At 37.4% G+C, this 26043-nt stretch overlaps 1 protein-coding gene across 4 annotated transcripts in view; it reads right to left on the bottom strand.

The window, feature by feature from the left end:
- Nucleotides 1-2542: 2542 nt before the first annotated feature.
- Nucleotides 2543-26043, bottom strand: part of TMED7 (transmembrane p24 trafficking protein 7) — a 106642-nt gene continuing 83141 nt past the window's right edge. For 3 of the 4 annotated variants that reach the window (XM_081054400.1, XM_081054399.1, XM_081054398.1), the window contains 2 exons: nt 7434-7679; nt 2543-3993 (listed from right to left, as the gene is read on the bottom strand). In XM_081054400.1, the coding sequence (XP_080910526.1) occupies nt 3757-3993; nt 7434-7679 (483 nt within the window). In that variant the 3' untranslated portion in view covers nt 2543-3756. Of the gene's footprint in view, nt 3994-7433; nt 7680-13468; nt 14000-26043 lie in introns of those variants that run through there. The other variant, XM_081054397.1, reaches the window with a different exon arrangement.

Below are 26043 nucleotides of genomic sequence, written 5' to 3'. Positions count from 1 at the left end.
TCTTTTGGAGAAAAATTAATATATGACTTAATTTTTCTCCAAAAGAGGCTTTAGAGCTGATCGGGTCTTATATATTAATTTTTGCGGGAAAACATGGTATGATATGGACAGGTTTCCAAACCTGTCTAGCCTCTGTTTCCTCATCTGTAAAACGAGAGTATCCTTAGTTCATAGGATTATTGCAAAGATTAACTGTATCGATACAAGTAAAATATTCAGCACAGCACCTGGCACAGGTTAAACATTCACTGAAGTTAACCTGTACTTACTGTTATTTTTCTATTTTGTAGAATTGTTCCAGGAATCAGAATGTCCCCTATGACATTATAAAGGGAAAGAAAAAAATTGAGGCAACTTTGGCATTATACACCTAAGGTTAATGTACTTAAAAATTAAGAGCTTTTTAGAGAACTGAAGGCTTAACTGCCTTTTACCCAAACTTTCAGTAAGAAATGCAAAAAGGTTAAAAATGAGGCAGTTTAGAGATGGATACAGGTTTCCCCTATCTGAAAGTACAGCATTCCTTTTATAAGTCAAAATAGGGTAAAGCATAGAAGCTATTACCACTAATTTATATGGAAATTTTTAAAGTGTTCCCAGATCCAACAAATAACCTACCAAATAATACATAAAAACTGAAACAACACTAACATTTAGTAAAAGCAGTGCCACCCGCCCTGTGCAGGCTTCTTCTAATGGCTCCCTGCAAAACAAATGCTGAATGTTATTTTCGTTTTTCACCTTTTCTCCTAAAGGAAAATTGTCTTCAGATTTCTTTCAGTTAGTGAAAACAGGTACATTTAATGTAGAACTTTTGTGAAAGTAAATTGGCATAAAGTGAACTTTCAAAAAGTGGGGGATACCTGTATTTCTCTAATTTCCTTTCCTGGCCAATCCCTAACATGTTTCAATGAAATACCAAATAAATAATCACTCTCTCGCTACAAAAATGTACTCCAAGCTGCAAGCTGATGATAAGCCTTAAAAATATTGAAATCCTAATAGAAAACAAGTCAGTTTGTGGAAAGTTATTTTTATTCTACAAGATTGGTGCAATCCTACACAACCAACATCTGTTTAGAGAATTTTATTTTTCTTTTCAAAAGTAAATGAAAAACCCCTTTGAGTTATTTATATATTATTTAATTTTTGAAAACAATAGTCATAGGGTCTCCTCTGTCCTATTTAATTATCAACATTACACATTTACAAACTGAAGCAAAAATAGATAGTACAGATTTAAATGAAATCTTTCAAAGAATAAAATTGCTTTTCAGTTCACTGTATTTTCAAAGTTGATTATCACCAAGCCAGAATGAAAGTTATGAACCACAAACCACGTTTAATTTAAAAAAGAATGTTAGATTATCTTATAATGTATCTTCACACAGTTGAAATTTTAGTATAAACCTGTATATTAAGTCCCTTTCCATTATTTATTCTACTTTAAAAATATATACAGCTAATGATGTTTAACTATGTATTCTGAGCCATATGTCCAAACATAAATATTTGGGAAATTCAAACTGTCACGACAACTTAGGGGAGGATTAAAGAAAAAAGATGAGCTACAAATTATATAGTAGGAGGAAGGGAAAAAAGTTTCCTTAAACATTTATATCTGGATAGATATGTGTTTTCTAATTTATATATACATACCCAGTTGAGTATTGACAGCCATCAAATGTTAACCAGTTACATACAGAGTAGACTAAGCCTGTACTATTTTCTACAAGAGGTAATAGTGGTGATTTCAAACATTTTAATGTATCTCAATAGTTTCATCAAAAGTTATTTGTAGTAATAGTCTAATATTATGATATTTTGATAGGCACAGATAAAATAAGTGCATTATCTATTCCAAACTCGGCACACTGATGATACCTGGCTCTGCTTAATGGTCTAAGTATCTGAACATAACAGAGCAGATAGGTATCCAGAAAGGACATGTAACATACCCATGCTTATGAATCACGTTAACATTAGTGTTGAAAATTTTCAAATCTAAATATAGAGGGACACTTATAAAGCTGCAGGACAATTCCAACATAAGAATCCAACGAGATAAACATGCAAAATCTTAAACTTCAATTCTTAATCCTTGTTTAGGATTATCTATTTGTTCTTCCAAAATTTTAGAATTAAAGGGTTGAAAACATGTTTTACCCCTTGCTACACTGTAGCATTTGAAACTAGCCAGCATGACAACTTGAATTCCTTTTGCTCTTACATGCAGTAGCATATGTATGCATTTTAAGACAGCTTTGAATTAACTTCTAGTCAGTAGAATTGCTATCCAATCAGTAGTCCATGGTACCACATTTCAAAGTTTTTATGAGTCTTGTTCAGCACTTACCACTTCTGGATGGGGGAGGAATGGCAAAGCAGTTGCAAAATTTTTTTTAAAACAGCGGAAAAGCTTCAAACACCCATACAATTTTGTATCATCTTGTATTCTATTCTAGAATACTTGGAACAAAATCTTACTTCAATCAGCTCAATCTATGCAAGTTATAAAATACAAACACAGTCTAAAACCCTATAGTGTACAGAATATGCACTATTTAATATTCATTAAACGCAGTACAATCAATGAAGATTATCAAATAAAAAAACACAGCACTCTAAATTTTTAAATCATCGTAAGGGATGTCAACCAGAGATTGTACAAATTACATATGCAAGAGAAAAAAAACAAGAAAGGAAAAAACAAAGAAACTAACTTCTCAGTGCATCACACCCATCACTATAAAATGTATGGCACTTTTATGACACTAATATTACAACTGTCAATTTAAGTTGGGAATGACTGAAAGACATAAAAGCCACATAAAAGCAAGAACCAGCCAATTAAAATGTTAAAATGAAACAGATAACCTTTTTTCTTTGTAAAAGCGCTGAAAATGGTAACACACTAAAAATTTTCCTATTTGCCTTCCTCTATAAGACATTCTAGTGTCTTAAATTATATTTTAATTATTCTATCTGTTATGATAATCTGACTTTTAAGGCTTTTATGTTATTGAAACATACTATTTTCTGTGTGGTTAAGAAAATGGTTTTTTTGTTTGTTTTTTGTTTTTGGTTAAGAATGTCTTTATGAAAAACAACAACATATCTGGTTGTAAATCATAGAATAACCCCCCAAAACAAAAATCTGACATTTTTCAAGCTAGTGAAAAATAAATTATACCATGATGTATCAACTTAAAACTATATCAACATTAACAAACATTTTTATTGTAGATTTTTTTTCCCCCCATAAAAATTAAACAGTGCAGAATAGGGCTTGGGCTATAGTTAATCACATTTGCTTTTCTGAAAAACAAAACCTTATTTACTACAAATAATTCAAAGGCAATTTTCTTCCTCCACAACACATGTAGACATTAAATCAAAGGTTTGAAAAATATCCACTACCTCTAAGAAAAGTACTTTTAAATGACTAAAAGGAATCAAAATACCAAAGTCTAGTGTGCGAAGAGTAGATATAAACAACCAAGAAAAGAGTGGATCATTGGTGTTGAATATTTAACATGAATAGCCCAAAATAAGTTCCAAAGTTTTTATACCTTTACAAATAGAAAAAGGTGTCCTTTCCACAGTTTGGGGATATGCCTTGTACACCCCCCCACCCCAACAAGTATATGAGTAAGGGTTTTTAAATGTTGCCAATATTCAGTTCTTCAGTACCTAAAATTAATTAGAGGACAGCAATATTACAGTGGCAACGATGCATCAATTCTCAAAACGTAGTTATGATCCAACACGAGTTGTGGTGGTTCTTTTATCTGAGAAAAAGCTTTTTAGAAGAAACACTTGCCCTATGCTAACCACCAGAAGAATGAGGGCTTCTCCTACTGACCAATAGGCCACTCTTGTATTTAGATCTTCTGCTCGGCTTCGGCCTTGAGCTTCTCTCAAACGGAAATGAGTCTGATAGTCGATGACAGACTTCAGAGCTTCATGAATTGAAACACAGGCAGATTCCATCTAAAGAGAAATATTTCCAGTTAGTATGTTTAATTCTTTCTGTACAATTCATCTAGCATATTCATCTTTTCTTTCAATTTGATCTTAACGCCTCATTTGGTAAATATTCTGTTCAACCGGCTCGCATTCATTCACTCATTTATGCCAGTGGTCGTGGCAATGCAACCCTTCTACTCATTCCTGATAGAACAACTGGTTAAGGCTCGAGATCCCGTGAAGCAGTTGCTTGCCCCAAAACGGAATGTCACAGCTGTGGTATCTGTAAGGTGAGATAGATGGAACACTAAGCTAACAGTAACAAATACTTATCAGTTAAGGTCGGTGGCTATAGAATTTCAAACCCAGACTTCTCAAAGAGGAAGGATTAGAGGAAGAGAATGGCAGATTAGGAAATGTGACCAATAAGAATAAAAATCAAAGTCCAAATATATATAAAAATAAACCAAATATGGCATAAAAATAGGTTGAATTAGTCAAAAGTATGTTAACTATTTAAAAAAGTGTTGAATCTGAAAATGATAGGTCAGAATAGGAATGTTTCTTTCTTTCTTTCTTTTTTTTTTAGTTATCAATTTTCTAAGTAAGTCTTTACCTCATGCCAGTCAACTAAACCAATATATATATATATTCTCTATGGAACATAAGTTTCAGTTCACTGTGTAATCATTTTATAAGCCTTCATTTGATGATATATATTACACACATATTTTTATATATTAATTATATCATCTGACTTGGGAAAGTTTAAATGTCTATATATTTTTTTTTTGTATACCAGAGCTTAATATTTTTCTACTGCTGAAAACTTAATCCTGGTGATGAAATACATGCTTTATTATTATGCTTACTTAGCATCACATACTACATATTAAGAATTTTAAAAACAATCTGAATTTGTCTTAATCTTAATTAAAGAATACAGACATTAGGAAATAATTCAAACATTTAATGGACCAAAGTAAATATAAAAGGAAACATTCTAAAAATATTCCATTAAAGGTGCTTTTAAAAAGAATGAGCAATTATAAGATCTTCAAATTGAATTTACCTTTAAAATACTCAAATGTTTTTGATGTTCTTTTATTTAGGCCCCAAGTAATGAATGATTAGCAAAACTGTGCTAAAATAAATGACTTCTAATTTGTGATAAGAGGCTAGAGAGGTGCTTCTAGCATTTCTTTGCTTTCTATGTGTTCCCAAAATGACATATGGTCTAAGGAGTCTTCTGGAAAGTATGCGTAACAGCAAGGATTGGACACAAATTCAGAATGTTTAAGGATTCCTTGAAGTCTCACCACAGAGTATGAATTAACTGCTGGATTAGAGGAAATCACAGAAATTAAGGTACTACTTGCATGAATTCAATACAATTTTTGAGATGGTGTTTCCTTTTTCTTTTTTTGTATTTTTAAAGTAGAAATGTTCATATATATTCAAAGTATATAGAATAGTACAGTGAAACTCCATGTCAATAATTGACACATGGCTATTCTTGTTCCAGCTATATTCTCCACCTATTTTCCTTCCCACCCCTCAATTATTTTAAAGCAAATCCCAGGTATTTTATCATTTCAACTATACTTTTATATTTATTTCTGAAAGATAAACACTTTAAAAAAGCCCCAATAGCATTACAACACATTAAATAATTAAAAATAGTTTCTTAAAGATCTCAAATATTAAGTTAGTGTTCAAATTTCTCTAAACGTCTCAGAAGTTGTTTACAAATCAGAATCCAAACAAGGTCAACATAATCATTTGGCTGATAGGTCTTTTATAAGTCTTCTTTTTATCTTTAGGTTCTTTTCCTTTTTTCCCTTCCCATCTATTTGTTGAAGAAATTGGGGCCTCTAGCCTATGGCATTTCCCACTTCCTGGATTTTGCTGATTATTATTCCCATGGTGTTCCTCTATCTTATGTATTTCTTATAAACTGATAGTTGGAGCTAGAGATTTGATGGGATTCAAATCTAATGTTCTGAGTGGGAAGACCTGATAGGCAATGCCATGTACTTCATTCATACATTCATACCTATTATCAGAAGACACATGATGTCTCATTCTCTATTTGTGACGGATTAGACTTAGAGTGACAGATACCAGTCTGATCTATCCATTATAAAGCTTCCCATCAGCCTTTCACCTAACAGTTTCAGCAGTGATCACTGGTGATCACTGCCTACTTTAGATCCATTATTTTATTAGTGGTTAAAAAATTTAGTAAAACTCTTATCATTTATTTTGCCTTTATCAGCTGGTAACTTTTTCAACTTCAAAGTATGAACAGCTGCTTTATAGGTATCCCTGTTGAATGAGAGACTTACTAGCTTTTTGATAGTAGAAAAATAAAAGATAAAAAATGAAGTATGAGTAAAGGAGGTTAATTAGTAATAAATACTTCATAGCCACTCATTCTTACTTGGCCACTCATCTCTCTACTTAGGTTTTAAGAGCAAGTTACCTTCATGTACAAATTAAAATTCATGAAGGTTAAATTATAAACAATGGACCCAAAGAGAAATATTTTTACAAAGCAAAATGCCATTCACACAGGATGCTAAAATAAAGAGAACATTTCTAGAAATAAGAGCATTTGAATACATCTTGTTAAAGCCCACAATAAGTTTATGAATTAAGGCTCTTACACGTTTTTAAAACTACCTCTATCATCACATGACTGGCTAAAAGACTAACTGGAACCTAGGAACAATGAAATACCAGTTTAAGGTTTTAAATAATTCCTTTGAATACCTAATTGAGTATATTTTAGATATAATATAAGCTCATATTGTATTTGAACTGGAACTAAAACAGCCCTTCTCATCATCTGAGCAGTATCTGTTTATTGACCTTAAATTTCTTTCATTATCTTTCTCCCATTAAGTTCTTCTTCAAAATAAAACTCAATTTATCTTCTATTTTTGTTAGATGACTTACCATTAATCTTTTAATATTTTATCTTAAGTTACAACAAAAGTTATTGTACCAGCACCTTGAGTAACATAAATACTGGCATAAAATCATCTTGTGATATATTTACATATAATTTAAAGCATCAGTTTACTTCCAGTTACACTAATCTGCAAAGTTATGGTAGCAACATTCCTCTATGAAATCACATAAATGTTTCAGAATGCTGGAGCACTGTTTAGCCTTCCTAAATTTCCTTTGCCACCGATGTTTCGAATTAAGTGATCCTATTTTAATGCTTCTTTATTATCTCTACACTTAAAAGTTTATAAAATCCTTTAACACCGGTCTTCACTAAGAAGTCTGAGGTTCTCTGTAAAATATCCCATCTACTGAAAGAATTAAGATAGGTCTTAAAGATTGTGTTAAAGTCTCAAAATTCTGTGTTCATCAATGAGTTCATGAATATTAAATTATGCTTTTTTCCCTCTTCACACACACCAACATTGTATTACTGACTTTTTATTTACCTGGGTAAGAGCACTGACGCGGTTCTCACTAGGAAACAAAGGTGGGTCTTCTCCAACTTGAAAATCAAAATATACAGTTTTATGTGTGAAAGTAGAAAATTCATTGCTGAAGCAAAATTTGTAGGTCCCATTTTTGGAAGCTGTGAACGTAAAACTATCATACTGCTTCTTCATCTCTTTGTATAACACGTTACCATCAGGATCTTCTAATCGACAATCTACATCATAGTGACCGCCAGTAATCACCTAGAAAGAGAAAAAAAAATGAAGAGATCACCGTGACTAACAAATTTAGAAATTTACCAGATTCTCTGTTAAAATGGCAATAAAATGATAGGCTAAGGACTTTTACTATTACATACAATTTTACATTTTTTGATTTCCACCAGTGGGTGAAACTTGGGAGGCAGATTTTAGTTCAACTAAAGCGTTGTAAAAAACGAACAAATTTCCTCATGACATGGGAAAGGGAACTACCATAGCAAACTAGCCAGACAAGTATTCTAGTTAATGTAGGTCTCTTACATCACTTAATTCTCCCAACACTATAAGACGGGTTTCCTCATCCTCTATCTGACAAACTTAGAAACTGAGTTAAGATAAGCAACCCACCCAACATTACTTGTCTGTAAGAGGCACAGGCAGAATTTGAACTCCAAAGTCATACTCTTTTCCCTCAGTGTTCCATAGTATTTCCCTTCCCCAATTTTCTCCCCTCGTTTCCTGTATCATCCAAGCACACTCATGGATAGTTCAGAGAATTTGGTAAAGTAGGTCAGTCCTTAGCATAACACCCAGCACACTTCTACCATAGAACTAAATTCATTTTACTGCCAAATTACAAATGGGTTGTGCTTCAATTCTTTATAGGTCAGTTATATGTAATTTGATACACATTTTGTTTCGAACTACACTATGATATCAATTGACTAGAATTGTGGTCTGTTCTACGAGTATTATCATCACTTACAACTTGTTTCCCAGAGAAACATAAATGATTAAACTATATGTTTATACATTAGTGATTAAAGCCAAAAGAAACCCAGAAAAACAAAACCCAGAACACAAAAACAAACAAAAAAATCTTTTATCTGGAAAGCTTGTATTTATGGGCAAGCATATTGAAAGGAAAGCCACGGGTAGATGAAATGTTTCTGAAGAGGATTTTGGAGATATTTACAAGGGCTGATGCTTAATTAGTCACAATTTGGGCCACACGGGTTGTACAAATGAAGAGAGGACGGAGACATTTTTTCCTGAAGTAGCTGGACAAGCCTAAGAGAAAAAAGGGAAAAAGGATTAAAGAGGAGAAAGACCTCCTTATATAAGAAAACAGAGTGGGAAGAAAGAGGGAGAGGAGCCTGGAGAAGAAACACAGGCTGTGTGTATCCACCTGAGAAAAAAGCAAGGAGGAAGAGACACTGGGTTTGAGGGTTCCCAACGATGATGAAATGGAGTGGTACCAGCCTGTATTTTCAAGCGTGAACACTCTGGGTTAGCATAACGTTGGCATTCTAGATCTGGAGAACAGAGAGATCCAAACTTTGGACATCAAAGAAGGATGGGTTGCTAATGTGACCTTTTGTTACTTAAGAGACATAATGAATAACTGAACTATGATACAAGATCATTTTGATAGTTACATGAAATATAATTATGCATTTAGTAAATTATAAAATATGTAAATATTAATATACAGATAAAATGTTTTGACATAAAAAGTGTCTTATCAAGTGAACTTTTACCCTTCCTTACAAAAGCCAACAACCTTTCTTCCAGGTGAAAATAATGACTTCATTTTTATATACCCAATTATTCGTATTGACCGTTGTACTCTGAACAATTAAATACGTTAGGTTGGTGCAAAAGTTATTGCGGTTTTTGCAATTATTTTTAACCTTTTAAACCGCCATGAGTTTTGCACCAACCTAATACATACAAACTGAATAGCATCACAAATGATCATCCCGCCACTTTCCTTCTGTCAAACTTCAAAACAAGTAATCTCATTTCAAATAATAGTTCCCCCTTTACAACCTAAGTCATGTAAGATAGAAACTGGAAATCATCGCAAATTAAGTGTCCCTACCTGTCCAGTTAATCACAGAAATTTCTTGATGTTATTGCCTTTCTCAAATTCATCCCATCTCCTCCATTCCTAATCCACAATCCAGGCAAGACTATTGCCACAACTTTCTAAAAGGTCTTCCCCCAACTCAATCTCTCCTCCCTCTAACCAAGATTTTCTCAACCTGGTTAAATAATCTTGGGTTGGTTAATTCTTTCTTGGAGGGGACTGTGTTGCCCTGTGCATTCTAACACATTTAGCAGCATCTCTGGTCTCTATCCACTAGAAGCCAGTAGTACCCCCAACCCCCACATCTCCAGGACTGGGATGGGGGCAACCTCCCTATCCTTCCCCGTTCCCCTTAAAACCTTTTTAAAATCTTTTGCTTAAAACCTTTTTTAAAAAGGTTTTTATTTAAAAAATATAGCTAATATACAACTTTATATTAGTTTCAGGTGTACACCATAGTTGTTAAACATTTATAGACCTAAAGAAGTGATTACCATAAGTCCAGCAACCATCTGACACCGCACCGAGCTGTCATATTATTGACTCCATTCCCCATGCTGTACATTACATCCCCATGACTGATTTGTTTTATACCCAGAAATTTTGACCACTTATTACCCTTCACCTTAATTTTGCAATTACAGTTTACCCTCAATATTATTTCATATTAATTTCACGTGTATAGCACAGTGGTTAGACATTTGTATAATTTAAGAAGTGATCCCCTTCTCTAGTCTAGTACCCACCTGTCATTATACAGTTATTACCATATTATTGACTACATTCCCTATGCTTTACATTCCCATGACTATTTTGTAACTACTAATTTGTACTTCGTAATCCCTACACCTTTTTCACCCTGCCCCCCAACTCCTCTCCCATCAATTACCCCATTAAATTTAGTACCCATCTGACACCATACATAGTTATTACATTACTGACTATACTCCATATGCTTTATATCTGCACTAACAGTGGCAAGTTAAACAGAGTTTGTTTGCTAAAGAATCACAGGGCCCAAAATGTCAATGCTTACAAATCTAGTTTATTACAGAAAAAAGAGTACAATATAAATGTCACAGCCAAAAGCTGCCTCACAGCAAGAGGTCAGGAGAGGTTAGGTGTTGGTTCCTTTGTCCTCCCTCTGGAGGGCTGTGGCCAGAGATATACTCTCTCAGATCAGGAATTGCCAAGTGTACTAAAGGAATACCTTGGAACCACTGAACCCAAAAGAGTCTTGGCTGAGTTTTTTATATTTTGCTGGTCACATAAGCATATTCCTGTTATGTAACAAGTCTTCATACCAAGACTCGGGGGGTGGAGGTGAGGAGGGTCTCACAGAGACCAGGTGCAAATCATCAATCTCACTGTTATCAATAAACAATGCCAGACAAACTTGTCCAAACCGCCTCTAAAGCCCTGGGACCCAGTTACAGAGTAACACTATTACTCAGTGCCAGCTCAGGCTAATTTCAGGCCTGCTGGAATTGAAATTATTCTTACAAACATAACATATCTGCCTAGGATGATCTCCTCCCCCCCCCACCTTGTAGAAAAGTAACTGTTGTTTATCCTTCTAGACTCAAATCAAACATCAGCCCCTCAGCTAAAATTCCACTAATGATTCTTCTCCCTGAGCCAGCACTATACAGAGAAAGACCAAAGTTATGCCACTTCAAAAATGTGCCTTTTAGGACATTGATTTTAAGCTGGTTATTAAGAAACAAGACTCAGAAAGAGTCTGCTACCTTCCCCTTTCCCGCCTAAAGAGATTCAGATAGAAAATCCTGCTTCAGGAAGGGAACCTTAGCATAATCATCCTGGCATATTTACTTTAGCACATGAAAGAGAAAGAAAGCTAGGAAAGCTTATTTGCTGGCCTCTTTCCCATTGTTTCTGGATTGCTTAGCAGGAATTTGCCGTGCAAGTCCTGTAAATTGTGTGTGTCCTGTAAATTGCCTGGCTACTGCCACGTGTCTTCTGTAAATTGCCTGGCTACCTGAGAATTTCCTATTTCCCCTTCAAAATCCCAGTCCCTACCTTCTCCTTTACCCAGCACGGCATATAAGCCTCAATTGCCCAATGTGAGTCTCGTATCCATGACACCCTGGCATTTACATCCGTAATAGACTTTGTACATTTTCTCCTGTTAGTTTGTCTCTGTTAATTTGATTATTCGCCTATCTGAAAGAACTTAGAAAGTGGGGGGAAAGTTATTTTTTCATGCCCCCACAATATATAGCGTGTGCTTACCTAACATTATGTCTATGTAAGCTTCTGAGGTTGAAGTCAGTCTTATCTTTGGGAAACAGAATAACAAAACAGTTAAGCCTTTAACCTGGATCTGCATACTGATTCTGCTGCTTGCGTCTTGTGTTTTATGACCTTGTGTCATAACCTATGGAAGCATCAGTTTCTTCCTTAGTAAAAAAGCAATAAGAACTATACCTATTCCATATCGAGGTGTCCTGAGAATACACCTGAAATGCTTGGCATACTGTCTGCCATATAACACGTGTTAATTTTTTAGCCCCTAAGAGTAGTAATGGTAGTATTCTCAACACCAGGCAACAGTGTCTGCACATGTAAGAATTCAAGAAATGGTTATTAAATTCAAACAAAATTTTCACTGACATTTGATACTACAATTCCTATCTTCTTTTTGTCAGCTGGTCTTAATCCATGAAGTTAAGCAAGCCTAAGGGTCAGCCTTAACCTTCCCTCCCTCCCTCGCTATAGTCAAATCATGACCAAGTCCTGTTGATTTTGCCTACTAAATTCTCTCCAATCCTTTCACTTTTCTCCTTCCCCACAGCTAACACCCTAGTCTAGGCTTGGACCACTACAAGAGCCGCCTAAGCAGTCCGTAACACCGTCTCTATCTGCACAAGTTAATATCCATGTAGCTACCAGTAATATTTGGATCATTTCAGCGCACTGCGTACAACTCTCTGTTGGCTTCCCATACTATTAGGAAAAACTACAATCCTTAACACGGCCAGCAAAGCACTACAGGGTCTGCCCTGGCCCCCCCGTCCGGATCCTTATTCCCAAACACAAAGGACCTCTCTGTGGTCTTCAAATTCCCCGTCACTCTTACCACAGGGACCTTGCAAAAGCTATTTTCTCTTCTCCCTTACCAAAGTATCTACAACTCATAAAGGAAGCCTTCACCGATTCCGGACTAGATCGTATATCCCCTATTTTCTGCTCGTAAAGCACAATTCGGATGAAGGGGCAGGTGCTACTGAAGAAGGGAACCAAGCATGATGGCAGTGATCCTACCTGTTTTGATCCCTTTCTTCATTACCAGTACCTATCAACAACTGCTCAAATGACAAGTGGATCTACCAAAAAGAGAAACGGAGTAAAGATTTTTCTAACCAACTTAACCTTCTGTCCAACAAAGTTTCTTTCTTTTTTTTTTTTAGAATACAGAATCCCAAGGAGGAGAAGGGGCCTCTCATTTGTCGCAGCAGCTCTTTCTGCAACACCTTCGGCAGAGGGTCACCCGGCCTCCAATGATGCTCTTCCAATGACAAAGGACCACTTGAACCAACAGTCCTAGTATCCACGGGAAAACTGACAAGCCAGGGAGTTAGACACTGGCAGGACTTCCAACTTAATTAAAGTGGAGGTGTGGGTTAGGGAGGGAGGGGCTGAGCCCGGGCACCATAAAACAGGACGCATACGCAAGTTGCGACTTTTAGCTAAGACAGTTCCACGGCCTCCAAATGCAGAGCATCCGAGAACGCACAGGAGGAGGAGGGCGGCTACAGGAAGCATCTCTGGCAGTCAGGCATCTTGACATTTGGTCTTAAAGGCCTTTTGCCCCAGGCTGAGAAGATGAAAGCCAAACGACGTGGCTCCGCTACCTAACGTGATTCCCGCATCGGCGCACACACGGAGAAACAAGGCCGGCAGGTGAGGCGCCGGCAGGTCGGAGCCCGTGGAGTACCTGGAACTCCAGCGTGCACTTGGTTCCTTGCGTGATGTCCTCGTAGAAACACTGCTTGGCATTGTCGGGCAGCTCGAAGGTGATCTCAGAGGCTCCCGCAGGCGCCGGCACCAGCAGCAGCAGTGCGAGCAGCCTGCAGCCCCAACGGCCCGCGGCGACCGCCCAGCGCTGCGCGGACCCCGGCCGCGGCATCCCCAGGCGGCGGCGGCGGCGGCCTCCACGGAGCTGAGGGGAGACGCGGGGTCAGGTCTGCGCGGCTCGCCGTGCGCGGCAGGCCTCAGCCCCGGCCGCTCCGCGAAGACGCACGGCACAGGCGCTCCGAACCTCGGAGAGACTCCGGGTGAGGAGCGAAGCGCTGGGGGCGGCTGAGGGGCGCTGAGGGACCAGGACCCACGGCCGGGGACGACCTGGCAAGCAGAGATTAAGACCGGCAGAGAGCAAGCGGAAAAGGCCTGAGGTGGCCGGAAGTGAAGGCGAGTGCGTGGGGAAAGGGGCGGGGCCTGCGGGACTAGCTCCAGCGACCCGGATGTGCTCTGCCTCGGCGGAGGGGAGAGGCGCTTGCAGTGTGTACGTGGAAGCTCGCGAGGAGGCGGATCAGCCTACGCCGCAGCCTGGGACGAGGGGCGGGGCGGAGCCACAAGAAGGGGTGTGGCCGGCGGGTGCCCTCGCAGGGCGTCTGGTGTCACGAGGTACCAGCTCTGAGAATAAGATGCACAGATTTGTGGTTTTTTGAGAGCGGTGTGCTGGGGAGTGTTGAAGAGCTGATTTTGCCCACCGATGGTAGAGTGCTTTGCTATTTGCAGAGAGTTTTATCATAAGTAATATCAAATTTGGGGCAAAGCAGCTTAGCCAGGAGCTCAAATTCTTAAACCACCAGACTGCAGGAGTTCTAACTCCCACTCTGCTACTTACTGGCTGTGTGACATCGGGCCAGTTGCTTAACCTCTCTGTTCAGGCTTTGCATCAGTAAAATGAGGACAATAGTACCTAACACAGAGGATTATTACAAGGCTTCAATATTTGGAAAAAGTACCCGGAAGAGTGGTTATCACTAGATAGGCTTTTGTTAAATAAAAATAAACATGCACTGTGCTAAGCACATTAAATTTATTGTGTTTTGGATCCTTCAAACAACCCTATAAAGTTGGTCTTATGCCTGTTTTACTGATAAGGAAATAGAGAATCGAAAAAATTGAATAACTTGCCTATGGTCCCACCACTGGTTTATGTTGGCGTGCTTAAAAAAATAATAGTGGGTAATTATACGTTTTCTCGTGCATATAAACACGATTGCGGTATCATACCGCTTTTTACAAGTGACCATGGTGAGGCTCATGAACTTTAAGATGGTCAGCAGAGAGGGTAGGTAGGGATTTTTATGAGAAGGAAATAGAGGCAGGTGGGTAGGAACCAGGCAGGGAAGTGAGGGAGGCAATGTGAGGAGGATGGTAGGGAGAAGGGATGCGGGGATGAGGAAGTGGAGTGTGGGGGTGGGGTAGCGGGGTGGAGGGGTGTTGATGAGCAGGGAACTTCTTTTGGCCTACACTGCCTAAAGCCTCTGCAGGGGGAAAGGAGCCCCAAGGAGGTGAAATTTGGGGAAGATTGTACCTTCCTGAGAGCTGGGCCAAAAAAGAAGCATTATTTCTTCTATGAATGGAAAGAAGGCTGAATTTCAAAGTACAAAATGTGGGTTTAATTTTCTAACTGTTGTGAGAGATATAAATGATAAATGTCTAACTATTATATTGTTTTGTGCACCTGAAACTAATTAAAAAAATTTTTTCTAACTGTTGAATTTGGGCAAGTAACATTGCTCTTCTAAACTTCAGTTTCTTTATACATAAAATAGTAATACAAACAAACAACGAATGAATGAATGAGATTAAAACCACAGTGCAATACATTGCATACCACCCGATCGGCAACAATTTTAAAGTGCAACAATACCAGATATTGGTGAGCACATAGAACAACAGGATCCCTTATATGCTGGTGGTAGAAATGCAAGTTGGTACAATAGCTTTGGAAAACAACGAAGCATAATCTAATAAAGTAGAATAGATAAATTCCACTTTGCATATACTGTATGCACTTTAGAGATGTGGTTCTCAAAATGTGCTCCAAAGACCGCTGGGAGCCTCTGACTCCCTTTCAGAGGGCCTGAGATTATCTATGTGAGGTTGAATTTTCATCATATATCTCAACCGAAACAACATATAATGTAAAAACATCTGAGTGTAAAAACATCTGAGCACCCAGCTTCTTGTATGAGCCTAAATATTAAAGAGACTCCCACAAATATAGAACAATGTTACTCTTGTCACTAAATGTTTATTTGGAAAGTATAGCCACTTAAAAAAAAGTGTTATGTTCACATGTATAGTGGGTTGAATTATGTCCCCCCAAAAACATGCGCAAGTCATAACTCCCAGTGCCTGTCAATGTGACCTTCCGTGGAAATAGGATTTTTGCAGATATAATTAAGAATCACAAGATGACATCATCCTGGATTTAGGTTGGGCCCTAAATCCAATCACTGCTGTTCTTATAAGAGAAAGGCGAGAGAGATTTGAGGCACACAAACAGATACACAGGGAGAATGCTGTGTGAAGACAAAGATTGCACTATTCATCCACAGGCCGAGGAATGCCAGGATTGCCCAGAGCCACCAGCAGCTAGGAGAATGTCGTGGAACAGATTCTTCCTCAGAGCCTCCAGAAGGAATCAACCTTGGCAACACTTTGATTTCAGACTTCTGGCCTCCGCAACTATGACAGAATAAACTTCTGTTGTTTTCAGCCACCACGTTTGTGGTAATTGGTTATGGTAGCCTCAGGAAATGAATACATGTAATGGGTTTATTATTGTTATTGTAAATGAATTATTCAATAAATATTTTAAGTGTCTATAAATTTTTAATCAAAATTATTTGGTAATTTATCTGATTTTAAAGATTCTAGGATCAAAAATTTGAGAACCATTGCTTTAGAGAAACTCATGCACAAGTACACCAGGATACGTATGCAAGAATATTTAAAGCCAAATCATAATAGTCCCAAATTGGAAATACCTGAAATATCCATAAATTTTGGTATATACAGAATAGAAAGGCTGACAACAGACAAAACCAAATGATACTGTTTTCCCTAATACATGGTGAAGCAATCCAAAGCAGGAAGGAAATAATTTTCTCAAAAGTCAGGATAGTGGAGAAGGATGGGATAATAGGTGAGAAGCGACACAGGGCTGTGGGCTGGTGGGGAGGGATGGTTTCTTCGGGCTGGCATTGCTCTTTTTCTTGACCTAGGGCTCGTTACATTTATTTCCACTTTATAATTACTTGTTAAACGTACGTATATTTGATGTACTTTTCTGTGTGTATGTTATATTTCACAATAAAAGAAGGAAAAATTAATATGCTAGGTGCATCAGCTAGCCATCATTGTGGGGAAAAAACAGCTCAACACTTGTGGCTGACGTAATATGTATTTATTACTGCTTGGGAGACTATAGGTTAGCTGGGTCTGCTCTTATGCAGGCTCACTCATTTGTGGTCACTTGGGGTTTGGGGGGCAGCTTTGCTGATCTCAGCTGGGCTTGCTCATATTTTGGTGGCGTAGCTGATTATGGGCTGCTCTAGAATGGCCTTGGCTAGGATAACTGGACTCTCCTCCATGTAGTAGTATCTCACCCTCCAACAGGTTAGCCTGGGCTAATACACACAGTGGTAACGGAGTTCCAAGGGAGAGAACGTGCAAGGCTTCTTGAGGCCCAGACTCAAAACTGGGCCCTGTCACTTCTGCCTCATTCTATTAACCAAAGCAAATTACAAGGCCAACCCAGATTCAAGGGACAGAGTGGAATTGCAAAGACAGTGTCAGTCAAGGCTCCATTAGAGAAGCAGAACCACTAGAAGGAAAAACAACAAGAACTATATATATGTATATATATTTATATCTGTGTGTATATAAATACATATCTCTATGTAAAATATTGAATATAAACATTTTTATATTTATATAAATGTAATCATATATGTGTATATACATTTATGCATATATATGTAAATAAAGAGTCGACTATAGGAATTTGACATTACTAATTGTGGTAGCTTGTTAAACAGACTATGGAAGGCTGTTGTTTTTTCCTCTGGTGCCGGAGCCTGAAGTTTGCAAATAAAGCAATCAAAAAGAAAAAGTGGATGTGAAGTTGAAGAAGGGGAAGAAACCAGATCTGCGAGGATGGGCCACAGCCCACGCCACTTGCTCACTGCCTGCAAGCCTCCAACTTCAATGATGGGTGGTCTGCAAGAAAAGCAAGTGTTCTTCAGGGATTTAAATATGCACCTGGCCCAGAAATAGAGAAGCTTCAGGTGTAGGAAGGAATATTGTTGCTGCTTCACCACTTTTGTCTCTAGTGGACCACTAACCCCCAACTATGAGGATTCTAGGAAAGACTAATTACAGCTGAACTAAGTTAAAACAGTGCAAATCTCCCATACACACTTTGTAAGTTGGATAGCAATGTAAGCAGTAGAATTAAAGGGTGACTTCAATTCTAGTATTTTTAGAGGTAGTCTATATTCTAGTATTTTAAATAGGAAAAATACTCAATCCATTCCATATGCATACAAAAATCCAACCAATTTTCCTAAATATCAGTAACAAACTCTTCAACTTCTGTAATAATCCTTACATGTGTCTGCATGATATAAGCATTCAAAATACTAATCATCCAGTTGTTTAACACTTAATGGGCTCATCTATAGTATGTTTGTATGCAGCTCTCAAGGATATTATATAGTATCAGATATGAATCATGTTTTCCTTCTACACTGCAATGAACATGCACGGTAATTAAAATAAACAAGGACATATTATGTTAAAGATGTATAATAACACTCAGGAAACTAAAATTTTATAAAAATGAGACATTAAAAAGTAGTTACTTTCTAATTGCCCCAGTGAGGTTTGGTGGTGTGAGGGAAGGGGGATGTGGTCTTTGTAGAGGTTTGATGATGAGTAAAATTTGAGAAAGCATGAGCTACCGTGTTTCCCAAAAAATAAGAGCTAGCCGGACAATCAGCTCTAATGCATCTTTTGGAACAAAAATTAATATAAGACCCAGTATTATATTATATTATATTATATTATATTATATTATATTACATTATATTATATTATATTACATTACATTACATTACATTATATTATATACCCAGTCTTGTAGTAAAATAAGACTGAGTCTTATATTAATTTTTGCTCCAAAAGACGCGTTAGAGCTGATTATCTGGGTAGGTCTTACTTTCGGGGAAACACGAGTGAAGGAGTTAAGTGACACAGTACATGTCAGAGATGTGTCCAGGTGTAAATTCAAGGAATAGCTAGACAGTCTTCTCAACTTGGCAATGGAGACACAGTCAATGACTGAGAAGCCGCACCTGAAGCAATAGGACAAAAACCAAAACAGCCAATAAAACAGTTCCTCAAAATGGATAGCACTCCCTTATCTTGCAGTTTATAAAGCTCCCAATAATAATGTACATGGAAATGCATTTTTGAAGGTGATACTTTCTCTCATGTCATAATCATAGTCATTTACAATACCAATCATTTCCTATGGATGATCTAAAATATCTTTTAAGCATTTGGCATTGAGTGTTCAGAAGTGCTCTTTTTCCTCTTTCTCTTCTTCTGACCAACAATGAGCATTAAGTTGAACAAGTTTCTCTCCAAGTTCTTCAAAATTTTCCCTATGTAAATAGGGAATACATATATGTATATATGTATTTATATACCTCTAACTTTAGCAACATCTGCAATTTTTTGCTTTGAGGTGATCACTTCCCCCAAACATTGTCAGTCAACAACTAATTGGCAGCATCAATTTTCTAGAAAACATTTGTATTTAATGTTTTAGTCTACTTGGGCTGCTATAACAAAATACCACAGACTGGGTAGTTTATAAACAATAGAAATTTATTTCTCACCGTTCTGGAGGTTGGGAAGACCAAGATGAAGGCTCCAGCATGGTTGCCTTCTGGGGAAGGCCCTTTTCCTGGTTCACAGCCAGTGCCTTCTCACTGTCTTCACATGGTGGAAGGGGTTAGGGAGCTCTGTGAGGTCTCTTATAAGAGCATTAATCCCGTTCATGAGGGCTATACCCACTTCCCACAATACCTTCACTTATGGAGGTTAGGCTTTCAACATATGAATTTTCGTTGTGGTGGTGATGGTGGTACGGTGATACAAACACTCATAGCACTTAATAATGTGAAGGCGATATCTTTAATGTAAAACCCGTGTAAACAAGGACAGCAAAGACCCATCCTATCTGGGAAAGGTCTGAGCTAGGTCTGCAGTGCTCTGCATCTTCTCTTCCAGATGTGTAAACTAACCTACATATTTTTGGCTGGTATGTAGATTCCTTACAGCAGGTTTTTGACTTAGAGAGAATTTGGAGTAAAATTGTTTGTAATCTTCAGATGGTGAGAATTTAGAAAGTAAGGGACACCTGTATTTTTGCCTGGCTCCCACAATTGCTCCTTAGTAAAGATTTATCTGATATCTCTGATATTTGAGAGAAAGGCAAATGGGCATATTAATTCCTTATTCTTCACAGTTCCTTAATTTGAAGAGACAGACACAGAGATATGCACAACGGATACATATTCAGAGTTTTGTGAATACCCAAATCTGTGAGTACTTCTACACCATATAATTTTTTCACAGTAGGCAATAAATTTGAAATTTAACAACTGATGTGACATCTTCAGAATCTTGCTGAGAGTGACTGCCTACTTGACAGTGAAAAAGAAACCCTCATGTTGGCCAATCATGCAAATTCCATTTGTGTCTCAAGGAAAGACAGATTGTCAGATGTCCCTAGTCTTCACAAGGCTCTCACCAATGGCTGAAATGGAAAACATGGAGTCTGTTGAAGCCAGGAATCCACTCCACTGTATTGTCAGCTCATCAGAAAGTGCTGTAGTCAGATCCTGTTGTCCCCCTCTCCAAAGAAATTTCTCAATTTCTCAATGTTCGAGCATAACATTAAGGGCAATATTTTACATATACGTTTGAAAAATGTTTTTGTGGTTTACAAAATGGAAGACGAAGACAATAATAAAAACATCACCTTCCTTCAGAACGTCAATTTTGCATTCTCCAAAATTCAGGAAGCAATGGAGAAAGAAGCTTCACCAGTAAATGAGCAGGTGGCCCTGTAAACACACTGCAGGCTTTCAGATTCCCGGTCACTCATCGACCCCACCTACACCATTGCTGACCACTAGGTGGCGATGCTCCCCTTCTAATATTTCTGCTTAGGCACAAGCATCCAAGTATTCCTTTTTCATCCGGCATTTACAGCAACACAGCTGAAATATTTAACCAAAACTTTGCTAAAGGCACTAGAATAACAAAAGTGAGGTGAGAGTTAAAAGTGGTTAGTGAACGGATCACAAAGCTTCTGGAAAGTCATGTTTATATATTCGGACTTCTTCCCAGGATAGTGCAGAACCATTGAGAAATATTAAACATGGGAAATCCTAATTAGAGTTGTATTGTAAAAAGAGCATTCTGGCTACTATGTAAAGACTATATTAGAGAGGTGAGAATATTGAAACAAGGAGACCAATTGAAAGACTGTTACAGTAATCCAGATAAAAGATGCTGGTAACCAGAAATGAAAATAGTGTGTCTGGTGATGGCTGACTGGCACCTATTGGGATCACTGTCAGATGGGAGAAGATATGAATCAGTCCAGTAGGAGTTCACAAGACACTGGCCAGGAGTGAATGAATAGAATATAGGTGATGCTGTGGGAGAAAAATGACGAATGGGAGAGAGAAAGAGACAGGGGGGTGAAAAAGTTGTGAAAATGTTTCCCTAATGGGAGCCAAGTTACTTAGGCACTCAGAGACATCTTAGTGATACAAAAGAAACTGAAGTAGCCTGGCAGCAGAGAGCAGACAGAGTCATTTCTTGGGTAACTGTAGGGTGGCATTCTATGAATGAGCACCTCTGTTTTCTGGGCTAGGTGTTTAAAATACCAAGAAGTCAAGCATCTTTATTTTCTTATAATTTCCTCCTTTAAAAAAATCACATCACAAGACAGAGAACTGTCTTCTCTTTACTCTATTATTTTGCACAAAATAGGTGGTAAATAAATATTGGTTAAAGGGATGGATGGATGAAGAATAAGAATGATAAATGTTTGAATATAGAGCACTGTTCAGAACTCAGCTCTTTCCTTTTATGTTGTTACATATATCAATCTTATTTTAACCATTTGAAAATATTAGAATTATATAGCATGCCACTTTCAAACAATTATATTTATTAGGTTACCTTTAATCAGCTACGATTATCATTATTATTTATAGGGATATCTCTGTTGGAAACAAAATTTCACTGACAAATGCAAACAGTTCTAGATGGGTGATCAGGGTAAGAAGCATTTGGAAGCAAACAATTCCAGATGGGTGGTCAGGGTAGGAAGCAATTTGGTATTAATTCATTTGCATTGAACTTAATTGGCAAATACACAATGTCCTATATATCATATTATATAATCAGGTAGCAAAAACTAATAACAAAAAAAATGTCTTTTAGCTTAACATTGACATTTGGAAAATAACCAATGGTCTTGCTGAATGAGGCAGACCCTGCAGTATCATTAAGAAGAGCCTAGATAGAATATCCTTTGAAAAGATCACCCTCTATGATCCTAAAAACTATAAATTATTCTGAATTATACTATTATGTAAAACACATTAAACAAAAAGGAATGCTGATCTGTCTCTGAGCAATAGTCTCATTTGATTTTTGTCACATCTATTCCGCTAGAAACCTGGGAATCATCCTTGATTTCTCTGTTCTCCTCAGTATTGTTTTGATTTAGTATTTTGATAGTGAGAAGGAACTCTGAAAACTTCAATCTGGTGCTTCTTCCCATAATTTTCCTTACTCCAGGGGTCAGGAGACAGCCTGAAAATATTATCAGTTGTTGTTGCTACTCCAACCTATAGTCAGGAGCTGAGAAAATAACTATGGAAAGGATCTTGAGCCCACCTGGGCTTAGGGTGAGGAAGACTTGGATCAAAATCCCATTTATTACTTGGCCCCTGCTCTGATTGATGAATCCTAGTGATATCTGGAGTCCCCAAGAATTATGTCAGCTCACTAGTATCCAACAATCCTGAAAGAATTATTTTTCCAAGTGCATAATTTCTAAGATAAATGGCCAAGGTCCACAGGAAGAAGGCTAGCAGTATGATCACGGAAAAGGTCTTTCTCAAGGATAGCCACCATCTTATTCAAAGCATTCTAGGGTTGGGAACTGACTCAGGTCTGGAAGTACAAGACTGTGACGCTCTAGCGTGGAGGTTCAGGTGAGATTTCTCCCCGCCTTCACCTACTTGGAGTCTGTGACTTGTGTAAATGAAGTAGGACCGTACTTAGTACATTGTTTATCAATTTTATTCCTGTGGACTCCATGAATTAATCATAACCAGAAATCTCTGCATATTGCACCCGACTCTAGGTCTGATTAACAAACCCCTTTGCCACCTATTAAAATGATCAGAATCATTCTTTAGGGCACAGTTTTTAGGGACCCTCCTGACCCCACTGAGCTCAGAAAGCCCATTTTATTCAGCTTTTCCTATCAGCCTTCCTAATTTACTAAGGACTGCTTGTAAAGCATGTTTTCGTGGTGATGGAGCTCTCCTTACCAATCTAGTTATCACGGCAAGAGTGAGAGTCTTTAGGGAGACAGTGGTGGTGAGAGAGTGGGGAGGGATTCTTATAATATTGAATCCAGCATGAATGTCTTCTGAAGTCTTTGAATTCATTACTCAACCTCGTGCAAAGGAATTTGTCCCTTTTTAAATATCATTTAACCAGTCAGTCAATCTTTGCAGGCTTGTATTTGCTGGTCCAGCCAACACACACTTTTACAATCACAGTTGATTTCCTGAGCCTGCCCAAAGAATGACACCACCTGCATCTAAATATGAGCTATCTTAAAATATTCCCTCTTCAACCACGCACCTTCAAAATCCATTTCCATTAATAGTCTCTAATTTTTTTACAACACAAATTAGTAAATTCCTGCAATTCCATATGATGTGATTCTCATTTTCCCTACTCTGGTTCTGTACTTCACTCTATTTGAGGTTGGAATTCTGGTTACCGGCCAAGCCACAAAACTTAGGGTGTGATTGTTAGCTTTCTTCTCCAAGGGAGGCGAGCTTCACCAGCAAAGGTGAGCAGTGGCAAGTATTTCCGAAGATTTGGTGGTGGAGGTTCTGGAATCTCCAGTTCCTAACCCTGTTCTGACAGCTACTCCTCTAATTGCCAGGCTCCTAGTTTTTCATGATCCTTGTGCTAGAAGACATTGTGAAGTCGTAAGTCAACTACCATTACAATACAGCAGCCCAGGAATTAACCTCTAGGTGTGGTTTGCAGTGACTTCAGGCTCCGCCAATCACTGGAAAGGTTTAGAGTTTTGTATGTGTTTTGAGGGGAAAAAAAATTAAGATTTGAATGTGACTTTCTTTCATGTTATCATCTGTTGGCTTCAAGAATAATTCTCCTGTTTGGTACCCCAAAGATTTGCCCCAGGTGAACACAGACTGGAGATTAGCTGTCTTACCACTGCATACCAAGAGCTGCTAAGATCACAACTTGGAATCTGAAATTTTGTCACTACCAAATTTTGTTTGATTTTTTAGAGAATATGTATGAAATACACTGTAATAATCATTTGCATTGGCAGGGGGCTTGTGATTAAAAACAAATGAATAAAATGCTATGTTATTGTGCATTGTGATATTTATGCTGATTATATGTGAGCTTTTGGACTTGTCTCCAAAGGTCCTGACAGAATGATGACAGGCCACTTGTTCTGGGAATATATAGCACATCAGATATCGTGATAACATGTGCTCAGAAATTCATCTGATAATTGCCTTTAGTTAAAAAAAAAAAAACCTCTGATAACCAGTGACTCAGCTTGTTAAATTTCTGTGACTTGTGTGGTATAGAATCTGATTCCCATCAAGAAAAGGCACAGAAAGGTTATGTATGTTATATAATTATCTTCAGAAGACAAATATGATTAGACAATTGCGCACTACCTTTCCTGAAGCGATAAAAGAAAATTCTGTTTGTTGGTCATGCTCAGATGGCAATCATTAGCTATCTACCCAATATATAAATTTTTCACCATGCTGCTGACTAAGAAGAAAAATATTCATCGGTAATTTGACAAATGTTATATACAATATTGAGTGTTCATATTTCATGTTTTATGTATTTATTTAATTCAATTGGAGAACAAGGTAAACTTTTATCTTGAGGTTATATTATTTGTGATTATTATTAATATAATGGGTTACACTATTAACCCATACCTGATTCCTCACTTACTGGATACATGTGAAGGAGTAATCTTGTGAGTGGGTGAATTCACTGAGCTTTCCTAATGCTAAACCAAAATAAGTTTTTAAATGGCTCTTAAAATATGGCAGAAATACAGTTTCTGAATTAGGCTCTACCCTACATATGTATATATTTGGTTTGAAAATTCACTTCAGAAATAGAACATGGGGGGAAAAAGGAAAAAGACAAGACAGCGTGTCAAAGGTACAGATGATAGTGAAAAGTCTAAGGTTCAGATCCTTATCTTCCATGAGCTTTCTTACTATACAGGAATAAAAGATAATGTGTTATTTTTTGTATAACTCTGGTCTAGTTAATGGTAGTGTTGTCTATATATGGTGCTATATAATACTGTGTTTTCCCTAAGCCCACACATAATGATACTTTATACTTACTTATAAGGAAACCATGCAGCTTAGCTCAGGAGACAGAAATCAATTCAACCAGAAAGCTCTTTTTGAGGAACTGTGGCCAGGCTGCAAAAGATTTTTTTGGGTTTCTCCTTTGCTATTGTTATTGCCCACAGCATATTCTTTTGAATAATCTGACATGGAGAAATTTTAGATTTAAGGAGGGAAATGATTTTAAGAAATAACCAAATAGCTTTGGAATGTGAATAATTTAGCTAGGTATTGCTTTTTTTTTTTTTTTTTTTTTTTTTGAGGAAGCAAGGGAAAATTAAAGGCAATTATAAAATAATGAAGCATATTTTCTTGCACATCTATGGTAAATTTATTTAAAAATAATTACACTAGACAGCATATATCTGTATGCTCCTGTGTGTCAGAAGAATTGCATCAGATAGGACATATATGTACGTTCCCATGCACATCCACTAAAAATTCATATTTATATAACATAACCAAGTTGTTCCTAAAACAGGACATGTAACTAATTTCAATTAGACTACAGGTTTTACATGATTGATTTATATAAAATATGTTCATTGTGTCCATATCAACTCTGGGGATTGATAAAAATCAAAGCGAAACAAAATACCGGGAGAAAGCACAAATGATGTAAACGTCCATAATTGGTATGGCTGTACCATAATGGTAACTTTAATTGCATCAAGGTAGTAAAGATGTGAAAGGAGCTGGCACCAATCAGCTCTCAATACACAATACA

Source organism: Rhinolophus hipposideros (assembly GCF_964194185.1).
Source record: "Rhinolophus hipposideros genome assembly, chromosome: 7".
In the NCBI taxonomy this organism is placed as follows: Eukaryota; Metazoa; Chordata; class Mammalia; order Chiroptera; family Rhinolophidae; genus Rhinolophus; species Rhinolophus hipposideros.
The sequence above is the reverse complement of the archived record's forward strand: the minus strand, read 5'-3'. Positions and strand labels throughout refer to the sequence as shown.